Source organism: Rattus rattus, chromosome X (assembly GCF_011064425.1).
Source record: "Rattus rattus isolate New Zealand chromosome X, Rrattus_CSIRO_v1, whole genome shotgun sequence".
Lineage (NCBI taxonomy): Eukaryota > Metazoa > Chordata > Mammalia > Rodentia > Muridae > Rattus > Rattus rattus.
In genome coordinates this window covers 53,862,843-53,879,359 of record NC_046172.1, presented here as the reverse complement: position 1 = coordinate 53,879,359, position 16,517 = coordinate 53,862,843, and the positions used below count along the sequence as shown (strand labels likewise).

Here is a 16,517-nt window from a genome sequence, read left to right as displayed (position 1 = left end):
AAAGTGGATGAATAAAACCGAACTCCACTTCTCAGGGTGGGGCTGAGATTGAACACCTTTTGCAGGGAGGAGTGTCTGAGAAGAAAAGGTTTTTGGCTAAGCCTCCAGGCCTTTAGTTACCTCATTATAATGGAGATCTGTCTTGAGCCTTTGTGACCTGTGGTCACATCCTCTACCCATGGAGGGGCAATGGATGTCTGTGGGTTAGTGACCTGCCTGGTTTCCTGGGAGTCAGGCGAAATGTCTATCATCCCCTTTCAGGATTTCCAGGGTTCCATCATCCTCAACCGGGAACCAGGGTGCCTTTCACTGTCCCACATCTAGGAAATGTGAGACTTACATAAAACAGAAAGATGAGTCCAATAATGTAAGTTAAGAACTCAATTTTGTTGGGCATCGTGGAACATGTTTATAATCCTAGTACTTTGTAAACTAGGACAAGAGGCTCAACAGTTCAAGACGATCCTTGTTTACATAGTGAGACCCTGTTGAGTTATGTGGGAGGCAACAATTAGATATTATAGTCCTAGAGGCACATCAGACCTGAGGCCACCACTGCAAGCTGACCTCAGCTTAGTCATTCGTTGTCATTATGGCAAATATTGATAGAGCATGTACAATATGCCTCTGTTATAATAAGTGCAAGGATGTGAGTCATCTTATGAACAGTTTTTATTTTTGTTTTACTAAGGTACAAACAGGAAAACTGATGTGAGTTTTAAACACAGGTTTATATATAGCAGCCAGAGACAGGACTGAAAATGAGTCCATTGATTTCTCAGGTCTGTGTTCTATCTCCTGAATAACAGACAGTTGCCGTATTGGTAGATTCTGGAAGGGAACATGGTAAAGACTGAAGAGTAGTCAGCAGTCTTTAAATATTACTTTATGAACATGTTATATCATTATGTTCCTAACACTTCCATGCTGCGTAACATAAGGATAGCTGTTTAACTATTCTCCTTTATGACTAACCACTTAAAAATGAATGCAGTTCTCTCTGTCTTCTCATTTACTTCAATTAGAAATCAAACATGAAAGGTTATCTATGGAAAAATGAGATGATGCTAAAGGAAAGATACTAGACAAATGAGGTTAGTGTTATGGTATTTAGGGTTTGTCTTGGACTTTATTTGTGTCTAGAATGGCATCTGTCAAACTTGTTTGCATTAAGAAACGTTTTGTTGCCAATGCAGAGACTCAGGGCTGGTAAAATTGCTGTGGATTATTGTCTATGAATGTTCATTCTTAAATGGTCCATCTATATCAAGGTTCCACAATGTTCAGAAAACATCCTAGAAGAAAAAGTAGAAAGAATTGAAGAGCTATATAGGATGGGAAGAGAGGGCGATGCCATGAAATGTTATCTTCTGGTTATGACATGGCTCTTTCACTCATGAGCTCACAGCAGCTGCAGTTATCTGCCCAAGAGTCAGATTAAGCCGATTAAGATTCCAGCATGGGTGGGAGAGAAGCTCACAAGACTCATTCCTAACTAAGAAGCTCTCAGCAGTTGGTACTTGCTGGAAGAGTGGGCCCAGGTAAAGTAAATTGCCAATGTCTTAGGAGATGGCTCCATATCTATGCATATATGGGCAACACTATGTGGATTTAGTAGGTTAAAAAACTTAAAAAATTAAAAGTAACAGAAAGAAAAGAATGCAATGCTGGGAGGGAGATGTGTTTGGTCCTAGGGAGTGTGTAATAGATGAGAACAAGATATATCTCTATATCTATCTATCTATCTATCTATCTATCTATCTATCTATCTATCTATCTATCTATCTATCTATCTATATCTACCTACCTCTATCTATCTATCTATCTATCTATCTATCTATCTATCTATCTATCTATCTATCTGTAGGAGAAACACTATTTGAGATGCAAGAAAATCAGGAAAGCCTTTTTTAAATTGGTAACATTTAAGAAGAAACTTGGAACATAATAATAACAGCAGACTTCATTGTACGTAGAGGGAATGGTAATTCTAAAGGCCCCAAGGTGAGAAGCATGCTTGAGATGATTCATAGATAGGCGAAAGTGGCCAGGATGGTTGTCACAGTAACTTAAGGTAGAAGAATTGCAAGTAAAAAAGGTTACAAGGAACCTGACACCACAGCAATTGAAGGACATGACTCACCCTGTTATTACTGCCAGCTGCTGCTGGTAGTGTCAAAATGTTTCCCTCAGTCTCTCATTATTCCCCTGAGGTGAGAGACCCCTCTGTGGTCTTTAGTAACCTGAAAATTTTAGTTCATTTTGAGATAACTATAGATACTAACCTTGTCAGAGAAAGGGTACTATATTACTGTTTCCCAGATAACTACCACTGATATCTTTGAATAGGGAAGATACTTTGTTACTTCAACATGGTAGTAAATGTTCTGTTTTTTTTTTTCCCCACATAACTTTCACTGAATCTGACAGGGCAAGAAGTGAGAAGAATGCTCTTTAGCTACCCACCAAGATGAAATCCCAGCCTCCACTGATACCTTAGTGATATTCTTAATGCAATGTAATTAGTGACAAGTTTCCAGATTACATTTGGCCTTGTTTACAGCAGCCTGGTAGGAAGGAAAAGTGTATGTCATTTTAGGAGTAAGGATATAAGCTTAGACTCTGACATCACACTCTTACTGGCAAGGGTAGGTTACAATAAGAGCATTCTCAATTTGGCTTAGGTCATAGAAAAATAGCTTATGATGATGCTATTTGCCCCTTTCTTTACATTTTCCCATGAACAAACAAACAAACAAACAAACAAACACCAGGCTTTCCTTGATAGCTTTTATAGTCTGTCCTCATTGAAATTTGTATTGTTAACTTTTCTCCTACCCAATCTTTACCTTATAATCAGCATGGATGGGTTAACTGGATAAAAATTATCTTTCCTAATGGCTGACATTGGAATATTTCTGTGGAATATGTTTAACCCTCGGGGGCATACAGGCTTGAGTTAGAGTCTCAGAACATCACTTAAAGTATAATCATCAGAAATTCATTCAGTCTGTAAGAATTTAAGGTTCTTTTCTTTGTAAGATGAAGATTATCAAGGGCAAGTACTAGCTAGAACTGTCATGAGGTTTTTGTGTAATAAAATACATGGTATGGATGAATAAGACGGTGTCAACTCAGGTAAGAGAGCCTTACTGGTTGTTTGGATTTTTTTTCCCTTCTCTTTTTTTAAATCGCTGTGGAAAGCACCATGACTAAAAGGATCTTTTTAAGGAAAGGGTTTGTTTGACTCAATGTTCAGATCTATCATTGAGGAAAATCAAGGCAGGAGTAAGTAGAAACCTGGAGGTAGAAATTGAAGCAGAGACCACGGAGGACAGCTTTTTATTGATGAGTTCTCCATGCCTTACTCAGTGTGCCTTCTTCTACACCCTGGACCACTTGCCCATGAGCAGCACCACCCATGGTGAGCTAGTCCCTTTTACCTCAACCATTAATCAAGAAAATGTCCCACAGTGTTCTCAAAGTCCAATCTGAGGGAGAGGCTTTTTCTCAATTGTGGTTCCTCATAAACTCTCTAGACTGGGTCAAGTTGACAAAAAATCAATCAGTATGCCAATCAGCACATAGTAATGTTCCATCCTACTCCACTGTCACTGTACTACCACTTACAAAGGAATGGAATCGGCTACCACTAGAAACCACAGGACAAAAGTCATGCAGTTGAACAAGTTCCCTAAATAGGAAGCCATTTTGTTCAGACAAACAGCATCTGAAATCCCAATACTCATGTACACATGATTTCTCAGTCCCTAAAAGGCTAACTTTTAGGTATACAGAAACTTACCAGTCACACTGTGGACATAACTAAGGAGTGTTACTAGTCCAGAAAAATGCAAGTGTCCCTAGCCACTAATAAAATGATTAAGAACCTTCTAAAAACTCCGTTTGATGCCGTGATGACTTTATCGCTGATCCACCTGTTCAGAGATCTAGTTTCATCCATGTCCTTCTAAGGTAGTGTGGGAGTTCGTTGCCCTGTGAGTAGCACAAGCACACAGTGACCTCAACTCCAGAGCAGACAAGGCTACTGTTTACATATTAACCATTTCTGTGCCTCCATCACTATGCATAAACTTATTGATTTACTCTTCCTCACTATAACAGTATTCCTAACTTTAACCAAGTGAGAACTTAAGACCTGGTAGGTCTTCTCACACCCTGAAACAGGAGAATCTCATCACAGTACCATTTAACTACTTGTAATTGCCAACCAATCAATAGTTTGTCCATTGATCATGCTAATATGCCTTACTGTAGTCTATACTGGGAGTTCCTTTGCCTAACATCTCTTTTCATTGTTCAATCCTGAGATTGTAGTGACTTCCCCTGCTATTCCTCCTTTGCTCTGAGTGATCTGCCTAACTAGTCTTCCTCTAAGTTCTTTCAACATACTCCCCCTTTGTCCTTCTCTCTGGCTATGTTGATAGTTCAAAAAGAATAGAACTGAACAAGTCCCTTTTTGCCCTGAAGTCAGTAACTAATGTAGAAAAGATAGAAGATGAAGGGAGGTAAGGAAAGAGAGAGACAGGAGGAGGAGGAGGAGGAGGAGGAAGAGAGAGAGGAGAGAGAGAGAGAGAGAGAGAGAGAGAGAGAGAGAGAGAGAATAGTTATAGACTCATGCCAAGCAATGAAGGAATATGGAAAGTGTTTAATTTGACCAATCACAAAGTGAGCTCAGAGATCAGTGATCAAGAAATATATTTTAAAAACAGCTTTATTGAATATTTTTATATAATAAAATTCATTCATTTCCAGTATGCCTGTCAGCAGTTTTTAATAAATTTACTGAGAATTGCAACTATCATCATAACAGTTTTTCTTCTAAACAAGATCACATATGACTGCTAACATTAGTTGTTTCTCTTGTACTCAATACCAAGAGACCACTAATTTACATTCTGTCACTATTCGCTTACATTCTGTAAACATTTACTATGACTGCAACTATACAAGATGTGCTTTCAGGTACCTGGATTCGACAACTTAGTATGATTTGAGCTTGAACTCTGACATATCAAGTATCATAATTTCAATTATTTTAATTGTTTAATATCTTATGTTTTATTACAACTTGTTTATTCATCAATCAGTTGATGACAATGGGTTGCAACTGTAAACAATTATTATAAACACTGTTTTAAAGAGTATAAATGTTCATGTTTTTAATTATCTTCATCATATATTGATGAGTAGAATTATTGAACCATATGTCAACTGAAGCTTTAAATTTTATAAGAACTGCCAGACTGTTTCAAAAAGGTCATGCCATTTTACAATCCCACCGACATTGTATGAATTTTCTTTTTTTTCACATCCTCGTCAGTATGTATGTCTATTACGATTAGCCAACATTTGAGATAGGAAGAAATTTAATTTGCCTGGTTTTAAATAAAATTATAGTAGTGAAGAACATTTCTAATCAAATGTTGTCCCTTGAATCTAATAACACCATAAACAAAAATACAGATCAAACAATGGCAAAGCAATGTTCTTAAGAGGCAATCCTACAGATTCTCTACTTTGTATATGTATGTGTGTATGTGTGCAGGCATGCATGCATGTGTGTATCTGTTTTCCTATTTTTAAAATAGTATGGTCAAATGGAAATGTGCACATATAAATTACAAGAGATTGGTTCATACCTTTAAACATATGCACACAGTCTGAAGTCTTTACAACCCTCCTTAAGAATTGTAAATTTAGGCCTGGGAGTGGAAGCACACACCTTTAATCCCAGCACTTGGGAGTCAGAGTCAGACAGATCTCTGTGTGTTTGCAGCCAGCATGGTCTACAAATCGAGACCAGGACACCTAAGGCTATATCACACAGAGAAACCTTGTCTCAAAACAAAACAAAACAACAGAAAAAGAAAAGGAATATACATTCAGAATACAAAAATGTCTGGTGGGTCTGTAACCAGACAAGATACTAAATGTCATAAACAATTGAAAGCAGGAGAATGTAGACTATAACTCAGATCTCCTGGGTGACTAGTCGGAATTACCATAGCCCTGGTGCTACACCCAATGATTAGAAACACATTTCTTTCTGTACTGACTAAGCAGACATACAAAACAACCGAATGAGTCACACCAGTTCTCTGAAAGCAGAGGACTAAACAAAGCATCTGGATGTACTTCTGTTTATTGATCAATATGAATTGTTTGCAGATTATCATAAACCAAACACAACTTGTCAGGATCCACTCATGCATATGGCTCAAAATTTAACAAAATCTCTATAAATAGCTCATTTTAAGGAAAACAATAATTAAAACCTGCCTCCATTAAACAAAAAACATCAAAGACCTTGGCAATAAATTGAATGAGGGGAATGAGGGTGACATCTCAGTGTGCCAGGACTATGTGTTGGTAAAAGTGGTGTAGTGTTGACATTTTTACTTAATCTAATATTAATGACCTTAGGGAAGAAAGTTGATCTCCCATACTACATACCACCTTTCAAAATTCCAGTGACATTTTTAAGTGGAGGAAAAAGTGAACCCTGAAGCCTGATTCACCTCCACTAAACACCTACCTCTCCCTTGTAAACAAAATATTTTCTGTTGCTAGTTCAAATATGTAAAACACAACTACTGTCCAGGCTCAGAGTTATGTTATATATATTTCTCAAGAGATCTTCAAATAGAAGACACATAAAAGCATAGTACCCAAAGTGGTTCCACTTTAAAAGGACACTACTTGAGCAAATATGCAAATGTAAAGTAAGCCAAGGCCACATACCAATTACAAAGAAAAAAGAAAACCAGTCTTCACTTTGATTATACCCAAGATACCATAGAAAACAAAGCAAAGCAAAAGTTCACCTTCCTTGAATTACCAACTCAAACTGGTCAATTCAAGAAAACTGGAAGCAAAGCCATTCTCGGCATGAATGTAGAATGACCTTGCTATGTATAGGCACAGTGAAGCAGGGTGCCTAGGTCATTTAATCACTTTGCTTTTGCTGTCGTATCATCCCAGTCCTTTTCACTGAGAAGCGGTGATGTACTGGAGTTTGAAGCAGTGCCAGGCACATGGTGACCTTTCTGCAGCTGGAACCTACTTAAGCTGAATCCACCTCAGATTGGGTGCTAGTTCTTCTCCACCCAAGTATAGATATGACTAATTAAAGTTGGTGAGATAAGCATAAACTGTCCCAGAAAAAAAGTACAGAGAGCCCAAAGACCAAGGTCTAAACCTTGGCTCACACATATTTGCTAATGCTTGCATGAGACCAGGTTGCCTGGTACAGACTTGTGATTCAATTGCTTCTAATCCCCTGCCAAGTACAATGGGACCTTTTAGCATTTTGTAATTTTGTGCTTTTAATACTTATCAGTGGTTTGACCTTAAGGCCCTTAATCAGTGTTTGTGGATGAGCTGTTATTAAAGATACACTTAACAGAATCTTGTGGAGAACACTCTCTGTTAAGGATAAGTCTCCGTGATGAAGTCCACATTTTACATAACCCACCAATCACTTATAGGATAGAAACTGGCTGAGAAGCTTCATAAAGACTTGGAGATAAAAAAGAATAATAGAATCTCCAAGGAGATTCCTGTTTTCTTTGCTCTTGAGATGTACAGGTAAGAGCTAAAGGCAAAATGAATTTTCAAAAAGAACCAAATGGACAATAAAGTATGCATCGAACCGACATGTCAAAGAAATACCCATACCTTGGGGGACCCTTCACATCCTCACTTAGCTAACTTGAAAAATGCTGTGGGTAACTTTGGAGGCGTGGTGCACGGTTGCTTGGGGAGCCCAGACATAGGAAAGGAAAAATTGGCTCAAAAATGTACTGTAGGGTCCTGAAAGATCAAACTGTAGTCTGGCTTTCTGCTGGGGGTAGAGAAAAAGAACGTCAAATATTAGATAAGGCCCGGGAGACCCATATTAAAATTCGTTTATGTGTTACACTACAACTCAGAACCACTGCTCTTCGAACATCCATCAGACCTTCCAGCAAACTCACAGAGTGCTATGAGTCTAGGGAATCAAGAAACAAACAGAAAATTATTATAAACAGTGTTTAAGAGCTAAAGGCAAGAAAACCTTCTAATATAAGATGACCTCGTGTGATATTTTCCAATGGAAAACTCCACGACAGCCTCAGTAGCACTTAGCCAATTATGGAATCTGGTACATTTCTTGGTGGTGGAAATGTTTTGTTTTCTTCTTTACTTCCTTTCTTTTCCCCCTTCATCCACCCATCTCTTTATTTTGCAATGCTAGGATGGATATAATAACTTGATCATGCTAAATGCAAGTACTCCAACACTATCTAAATTCCTATCCCTTGTGTTTCTGAGAGTCTTACAATGCAAGGGCAGTTTGCTTCCAAATTCCATTACTTCTGCTTCTGCTACCTTGATATTAGAAGAATACATGCCCTGCGCTTCTACCTTTTAAGAGTCGGCAGTGTCAAATGAGGAAAAATGACTAAAACCATTCAAGCCTTTCTACGCACTCCTATTGCACTGAGCAACCCCTGCACTACCTATATCAAAGTTTGTGTACCGAGTCATGGAGAGGACAACTAAAATGTGAATAATGTAAAGTGCAGCACGGACAGCTTTAGTGCATCTTTACATCTTTGACCCACAATAATTGTGTGTGTCTTCAATTTGTTTTTTAATAAGCTAAATCACACCAGCATTCAGGATAGTATATATAACTCCCAAGATCCAGTTGTTTACTCATTTAAGCACTTTTTCCCATTGAAACCTGAACCACGATGAAGGACTAGGCATCAATCCTAATGGCTCACTTTGAACATGCAGGCATAAAGTAAAGCCAATACGGGATAGTCACATCTAAGTCCTTAGGATTACATCTGACATGTTCCACAAAAAAAAAAAAAAAAAAGAAAAAAAAAAAGAAGAAGAAGAAAAAGGTTTCAATTCATGCTGAGAAGCATGTAAAACTGGAGGTTTAGGCTTAAGAGAAATAGAAAGACTATTTTCTAAGCCAAGAAAGCACCAAATGGTCCCCGCAGTTCCACAGGGCACTACTCCTGCACCTGAGAAACTTCACAGTCAGCACCTGACTATGAAGGGGGAAAAGGTAAGAATATTGTAGTAGTAAAAATGAAAAGAAGTTTAGGAAACATCAATTTAAAAAAAATCTAGGAGACACTAATTTGTATCCCTACTAGAGAGTACTGATAGCCTGTCTCTGAGAATGAAAGGTCAAAGAAATATACTGGCTTGACAGTCTCATAGCTATAGAAGTCTAGGATATGAGTTGTAAAACTCAGGCTTCAGGCCTGCCCTTGATATCTTCCTCATCATCCCCTCATTCTGTGTGCGATGTGTGTGTGTGTGTGTGTGTGTGTGTGTGTGTGTGTGTGTGTGTGGGGGAGGGAGGAGGGTCAACAGAAGGCTAAAGGGGAAGTATTTCATTCTGTGTACAAAAAAGAATTTTGTAGATCAACTTGTTAAAAAATATAGGCAGGAAACATACAGGCAGGAAAACTACCTCACTCATTGTTATTCCCCTCATTTCTATAATTAATTAAAGAGAAAGAACAGACCCAGTAGTCCCATGGCTACGGAATCTGGATCCCCAGACTAGAATAAGAAAACAAAAAGTGTTCAAAGTCAGTCATTGGGGAATCAATCCTCTGGTAGTGTGGGGCTCTGTACCCCATTTTCGAGTGCTGGTTATTGCAGGACCTACATCCCAGGCTCCGGCTACTGTTGTTGAATAAAAGAAGAGCAGGAAAGCCCAGCAACAAGCACTGGCAAGCTTGTCAAGAGTGAAAGAGACCTAGAAAGAAAGCAGAGAGGTTAGAATCCTACGATACAAGCTCATCACCACCCTCCTCCTCCTTTTCTCTAAAGGTTAATGGCTAGACCAGTAAAGACTAACATGTAATAGCAGAAATACCTCATCCGCCTACAGAGATGACAAATCTATACTATTGCAAACTAGTAATTTTTTTAAAAAAAATTGGATTACATTATAAGCACCATGATTAAAAAAAAAACAAACAAAAAAACAAAACAAAAAAAACACACAAAAAAGTGGTATTTTCCAGACAGATGTTGTCTTTAGTTTTCTCAGAATGCAGAGGAATCAGAATAAAACCAGAACCCATAAATGAGTATGAGATACAATTATTCTTTTTACAGTTGTGAGCTCCTGTTCACTGCAACATATGAAAAAAAACTGCATAGTTTTTAAATGAAAAAATAGATTGAGAATCCTTAATCCAAAATTAAAAAATTCAAAGTCCCAAAAATATATATATATACACATGCACACATATATGTTATGAGACATATATTGAGATATATACATATATATTTCAAATTCAGTGATGAAGTTGAACGAGTTCTATAATGGGACTGCTAATCCTGGGTTCTAGTTTATTTCTGAGATTGGGTTGTTCTGTGATTTTAAGCAAATCTCTTTCATCTCTGTTGCTTGATTCCTGCTTCTTAAAATGAGGTTAACGTATTTCTTATTTGCCTACAACAGAGGGATGACATTATGAAGTTCAGAATCAAATGTAACCAATATAAAAGGGATTTCTAATTTGTGACTACATGGGTAAAGGAAAAAAAGGGCCTAACATGCAGACACTATAAAGGACACTTGTATATGCTTTCAATCAATCCTCAAGAAAACGTATGAGTGGAAGGCTCTGAGTCTGAAAGAAGTAAAATGATTTGCACAAGTTCAGAAAGCTATTCAGGAATTGATATTTCTCAGAATATGGAGCTGCATATCTGTACAGCGCTGTTCTACTTGTACACACAAAAGGAAAAACCTGAATATGATTAGTTGATAGTGGGATCTGAAATTGGCTTCATGTCATCCTGCCTGGTTTGCAGACAATTGTCCTAGAAGTCCAATGTAAACTTAGCTCAAAATTTAGTGCCCCAACTGTTGCCTCTCCAACCTCTATCAGCCCTGGTTTCCTGCTGTTCTTCCATCCAAACCTTATGGAACAATAGAACCCGGGTTGGAAATTTCCTGAGGGTGGCCCGCACCTTCTGGACCTTTAGCCCTATCTTTTCAGCTCACCTTGGTAGAGTTAAAGGCTGGGAACTTCAAAAGGTACATAGAGGTCCAGCCTGTCTCCTGAGTGTTCGGCTGTGTTCTCTCTCAAGGTTTCAGCTCCAGGACAGGGGACAGAGCTGGAAAACTTTTGCAGGTCCAGCTCTGTACATTCAATGGGGGTATGGACCCATTGAGAATGGCTCTCTGAGGCGCAGGAAGCCATGGTGAAGGATTCCTGAGTGGGGAAGCCGCGAGTGGAGCTGCAGTCATCATCCAGGATGGAGTTAAGGGGCTTGATCTCAAAGATGCTCCCATTTGCTGGAAACTCAGGACTGGTCTCCTGGCCAGGTGGCGTGGTTAAAAGAGAATCCTCCTGCACTGCCTTTTCAGCCTCATATTGCAATGAACCTCCTGCAACTCAAAGCAGAAAGCCACTGAGTCAACCAAAGTCAGGGTCTCTTTTCAACAAGTTACCTTTTACTGAGCACAAAATAGGGAGCGGGTGAGAGGATGTAGGAGACAGAGTTTCTGTTCTCCTCCTGGAGAACCAGAGCACCTAAAAGTGAGCTAAAATGACACATTTCAAAAACATATTTTCATTGGGGTATCACATTAAACTGTTAAATGCTGGATTAGAGAAGACGAATGTGTTCAGATAGAGATAAATGCTTGGAAAAGAGATTGTAACACGTCCCATTCTTCCATGATCTATGGATTTTATGAAATATAGCAAAGGGACCAGACAGAATTAAGGTAGTACATGTCAAAATAGGAACATTATCTTGAATTATGCACATGGGTTCATACACCTCTTAAAGCTAAATCATAATATTTTTATTCCATGCTTAATGATAAATATTTTAATTTACTTTCATTTTTTCTAGTTACTAGATGTATTCTTAGAAGATTTAGAAAGCAGAAATGACACTAGAGAGACGTGGCATAAAACAAAATCAATATACCATCCCTAGTTTTAGAAGTAGAAGAGAGCTATGAGCCAAAGGAGATGATCGTCCTCTAGAGCAGTGGTTCTCAGCTTTCCTAATGCCATGACCCTTTAATACAGTTCCTCATGCTGTGGTGACCCCAACCATAACATTACTTTCATTGCTTTGTCATAGCTAATATTGCTACTGTTGAATCATAATGCAAATACCCATGTTTTCTGATGGTCCTACGTAATCCCTGTGAAAAGGTCATTTGACCCCCAAAGTGATCGCAACCTACAGGTTGAGAACCACTGCTCTAGAAGCTGTAAATGACCTTCAGCAAGAAAATAGACCTTTAATCTTATAAATTCATGAGGAAACAGACTCACATATAGTGTATGGAAAGAAACACAGTCCTGCCAAGATTTTGATTCAGGCAGTGTGAAGACCCAGGGAAGCCTGCTAAATTTCTGAGCTATGGTAACTGAGATAAGCCATTAAGTATGTGACAGTTTGCTAAATCAGTGATAAGTAACACCTACATAAGTCTGATTCAATATGAAGTTACAACCTGAGTGTGTATTCATGATTTCTCCACTGTGGATATGGTTCTGCTGTTTGTTCAAATTATTTGTGAGTTAATAACAAAGTTTCATCCAAAATTAGAAAGTTCTGGATTCTTTGAAAACGTGGAAGGTTTTGCAGTGCTAACAATAAGGAAGAATTGAGTAATGGAGTCTTGATTCGATAGGAGATGGTCTTTCTAGTATGCCACAATCTTATTCATTTTTTCTGTATCTACATGATTTAATTCACACCAACTTGACCTTCAATTACACAGCCCTAGCAAGTGTGTGTAAGTCAATGAGTACTGATAAATGGTTTTCTCATATGAAAATCAATGGGAAACTACCTGTCCTCATGCTCCCGGAAGGGTACTACAATTGTATCTTTAGTCTAGAGAGAGCTTCTCATTTCTTCTTTCCCAAGGAAGGAATATGGAGACAGGCAGTTGCCAGATATTTCATCACATTCACATTCTGGGACCGAAACGTTTCATTACCCATGATCCAGGACCAGGCAAGAGTTCTTATTTCATACACCACCTTTGAAAGTCTGCATGGTTAATGAAACAGAGATACTGCAGTCCACCATTATCTTAAATGTCTGAGCTATCCGATTAGTCCTAAGGAATTTGAAGTAGAGTTGAAGAAGAGTCATTTAGAATCAGAAGGGGGAATACTACACCTCATGAAATTCTAGATTCATCTTTGCTTAAACAGAGTACACGCAAATAAGCTATTGATAGGCTCTAGAATGAAACTAAGCAAGCTCTATCTAAGGATCTTTTCAGCATCGAGTAAAGCTAAAATAAACAGTGTTGCTTCAGTCCCAGTATCCATTAAATTAAGGAATCCTGAGAGTCCTTGTATCTAGTAAACTGTATCCTTTCCTTTACTAACACAGATCTACTTGTTAGTCTGAGTTAGGTTTTTTTCTTTGTTTTGGTGGTGTTTGTTTTTTTTTTTTTTTTTTTTTTTTTGGTTCTTTTTTCCTGAGCTGGGGAACGAACCCAGGTCCTTGCGCTTCCTAGGCAAGCGCTCTACCACTGAGCTAAATCCCCAACCCCGGTGGTGTTTGTCTTTATTTTGCTTTGTTGTTGTTGCTCCACCTGCTTAGTTCACAATTCTCTTAATTGCACTGACACTGCATTGGGCACAGGTATTCTTGTCTGGAATTATAATGTCTTAGTCTTGATGATCTCACCTCTTTCATATTTGTCCCTTAATGAACTGTACTTTCTGCCTTACATTATTGGTTGGTAGATGAAGTTGAAAACAAGTAAAAGTGTTGTCAAAACTTTAAACATGATCATATCTCTTTATTTTCTCTATATAGCCATTTCACATGACTTTGTCTGGATTTCCTTGGGCAGCAGCATTTTGGATAACAGAAAAGTATAAGAATTTTAAGTAAACACTATGCTTTCTGTTATCCCATTTTGGGAAATTACTATATTGACAGAATTTATTGTAAGCCTCATCAACTTTTATTCCTCATGTTTTAGGTATAGCTAAATCCTCTTCAACTCTGATGTTTCAGAATCTATTTGTATATACATATATACACATATATTTATATATATGTAATATGTGTAAATATATATAAAATAAACAATGTATTTAATCCCATCCATCATTTTGAAGATTAAAAATAAGTAAACCTAAGAATCTAGATAACTTGTGTTAGACGATGATTTAATAGTAATCTGGATGTTCAGTCTTAGTTTCCTTTACTAAGTGATTTCCCCTAAAGGGAAATGCTCCATGAACACTTAAAACCTAATAAACTTGTCCATTCTACTTCTAGGTAGACTCTAGCCCTTTTGGCTTCCTATATTTTTTATAGCATCCCCGATAGTTCCCATAGGACAACAGAGCATCATGGCTGGGATTGTCCAGTGTGGCAGGGAAGGCACTTTATTATGCAATCTCAGAAAAATTTCCCTTTTACCAAAAATAAACAAACAAACAAACAAACAAATAAATACACATTTTAAAAAGGTGTCTTACTTCCGATTCATGTCAATAGACATACTTACCACACTGACAATGTCTGTTGAAGATTTGCTTGCAATAAAGGAAAAAGAGTCCAAGGAAGGCCAGGGCAAAGACCACTAGCAGACTTCCTACCAGTGCGACAAGTGTGGCTTCCTTAGGAGGAAGAGTGTGTGCGTCTACCTTCACTAAACTCAGCTGGAAGGTACCTGTGGAACCACAACAACAAAATAATGGGTAAGGTCGGTCAAAGTAGACAATTAACTGTCATTCTGACAAGGGCCCTAAAGTTCTGTAGGTCACATCTTTTCCTTTAGGCCATCTGTATCAGGCCTCCTATCTTCATATTTGAGAATAGGTAAAATTAAAATAAAGCAGAGGTCATATGCTGCAGGCATGGTATATGTTAGCATCACTAACCAAAAAATTCCATATTGTGCTTCACTCATGCTCTGTTTGGTAGTATAACCTAAAAACAAATATTACCAGATTAAAATGCTCATCAGTGAACACTGGATCAGTAAATCGTGATTTTTCTAAGACGTCATAAAAGACCTTTCATTGATTAATATAAATAACCCAGTGGAGCAAAACAAAGTGAAGAAAGGATAGCTTATGACCTTTATAGAAAATGTTGTAAAACACAAAGTAATAACAAATATTGTCTAAGAATATGAATAGATGTGAAGTAATATAAACATTTAAATAGCAGTGGAAAATAAGGCAGAGAAATATGCCAATGAATTCACCACACTCTGTATACAGGTTTACAGTAAAGCCAACGACATCCACAAAGTCCCAATGCACTTTGAGTAAAAGCAATGCCTGTCACTTTCACACTGAGTCAGTTAAGAGCTGATACATCTTAACCACTTCTTTCTGTGATAAGGAACTGGACACTAAGTGGCCTAGCAATCATAGGACCATGATGGAAGAAGGCCTTTTCCTTATGAAAAGGAGCATGGGATTTTTTTTTAACCATAGGATAGCCTAGCAAAAAGCTTCTTAAAATTAAAGAAAAGTGTTTATTTCTGTGGAGGAAAGGACAGAAGACTCAGAAAGGATCTAAAGGGAAGTTTATTATGCTTGTTGTTTAAAAAAATCTGAAAGAAATATACAAAATTGTGGGATTAATTATCCAGGAATCTCAGATAATATAGGATTTTACCTTTTATATTTATGTTCAATGTCTGTTTGATGTGTCATGACTGTTATGAAAACACCAATCATTTAAAGAGCATATGAGAAGATAGAACATCAGGCAAATAAGTAAATGTCTAGTGACACAGGATAGATTCTAGTTCTGTTTTCAGCTTCTAATGTGGTCTAGGATCTTAGAATTTCCATATGCTATGTATATTGACTCTAATAGCAATATTGACTCTAATAACAATCATGTGCAGAAATGTTATTTTTTAAATACACTGTATCATGCATTAATCCCTAAAACCTTGCCAGGTAGCTCACAAAGTATGAATACAAATCTTTTCTCATTAGATATATTTCTTAAGACAAGGAAAAGGAGGCTTAATGATTCTGAATGCTGAAAAGTTGGGATTTTATCCTAGGCCACTACCTTTGTTTAATATACGCCAAAGGAACAAGTGTCAAGGAGTATTTTCCTCCTACAAGAATCAAGAACTTTCTTGATTCCACTGACAAACAGAAGTTTGTGAAAGAAAGGAGAGAAAAAATGGATACGCACACTGAACCTCAGAAGGAGGAGTCTGCTTTGTACACGGGATGCATTCTTGGTCCTGCAGGCCCCCAATGCGTGTCTTTCGGTAGAACCTGTGATCAGAGCAGAAAGGAATGGCAGAGTGCTGAGACAAGCAATTGACTTGTAACAGCCCTTCCTGAAATGCTAGAAAATGTCTTTCCTTTATGGGAGTGCCTACCCTCCTGAGATCTCTGCCAAGTGTGATTCAGTCTCTATTTTTCCTGATTATTACATGATGCCAACTTCCTCATGATTGCACATGACATTTACTTTAA

The 16,517-nt window shown here is 37.8% G+C and overlaps 1 protein-coding gene across 4 annotated transcripts in view; it reads right to left on the bottom strand.

Annotated features, from left to right (window-relative positions):
- Positions 1 to 9,453: 9,453 nt before the first annotated feature.
- The window catches only part of Eda2r (ectodysplasin A2 receptor), a 39,512-nt gene continuing 32,448 nt past the window's right edge, over positions 9,454 to 16,517 (bottom strand). For 2 of the 4 annotated variants that reach the window (XM_032890370.1, XM_032890371.1), the window contains 4 exons: positions 16,228 to 16,313; positions 14,567 to 14,731; positions 11,060 to 11,452; positions 9,454 to 9,796 (listed from right to left, as the gene is read on the bottom strand). In XM_032890370.1, coding sequence (XP_032746261.1) covers positions 11,070 to 11,452; positions 14,567 to 14,731; positions 16,228 to 16,313 — 634 coding nt within the window. In that variant the 3' untranslated portion in view covers positions 9,454 to 9,796; positions 11,060 to 11,069. The remainder of the gene's footprint in view (positions 9,797 to 11,059; positions 11,453 to 14,566; positions 14,732 to 16,227; positions 16,314 to 16,517) is intronic. The other 2 variants (XM_032890372.1, XM_032890373.1) reach the window with 1 other exon arrangement.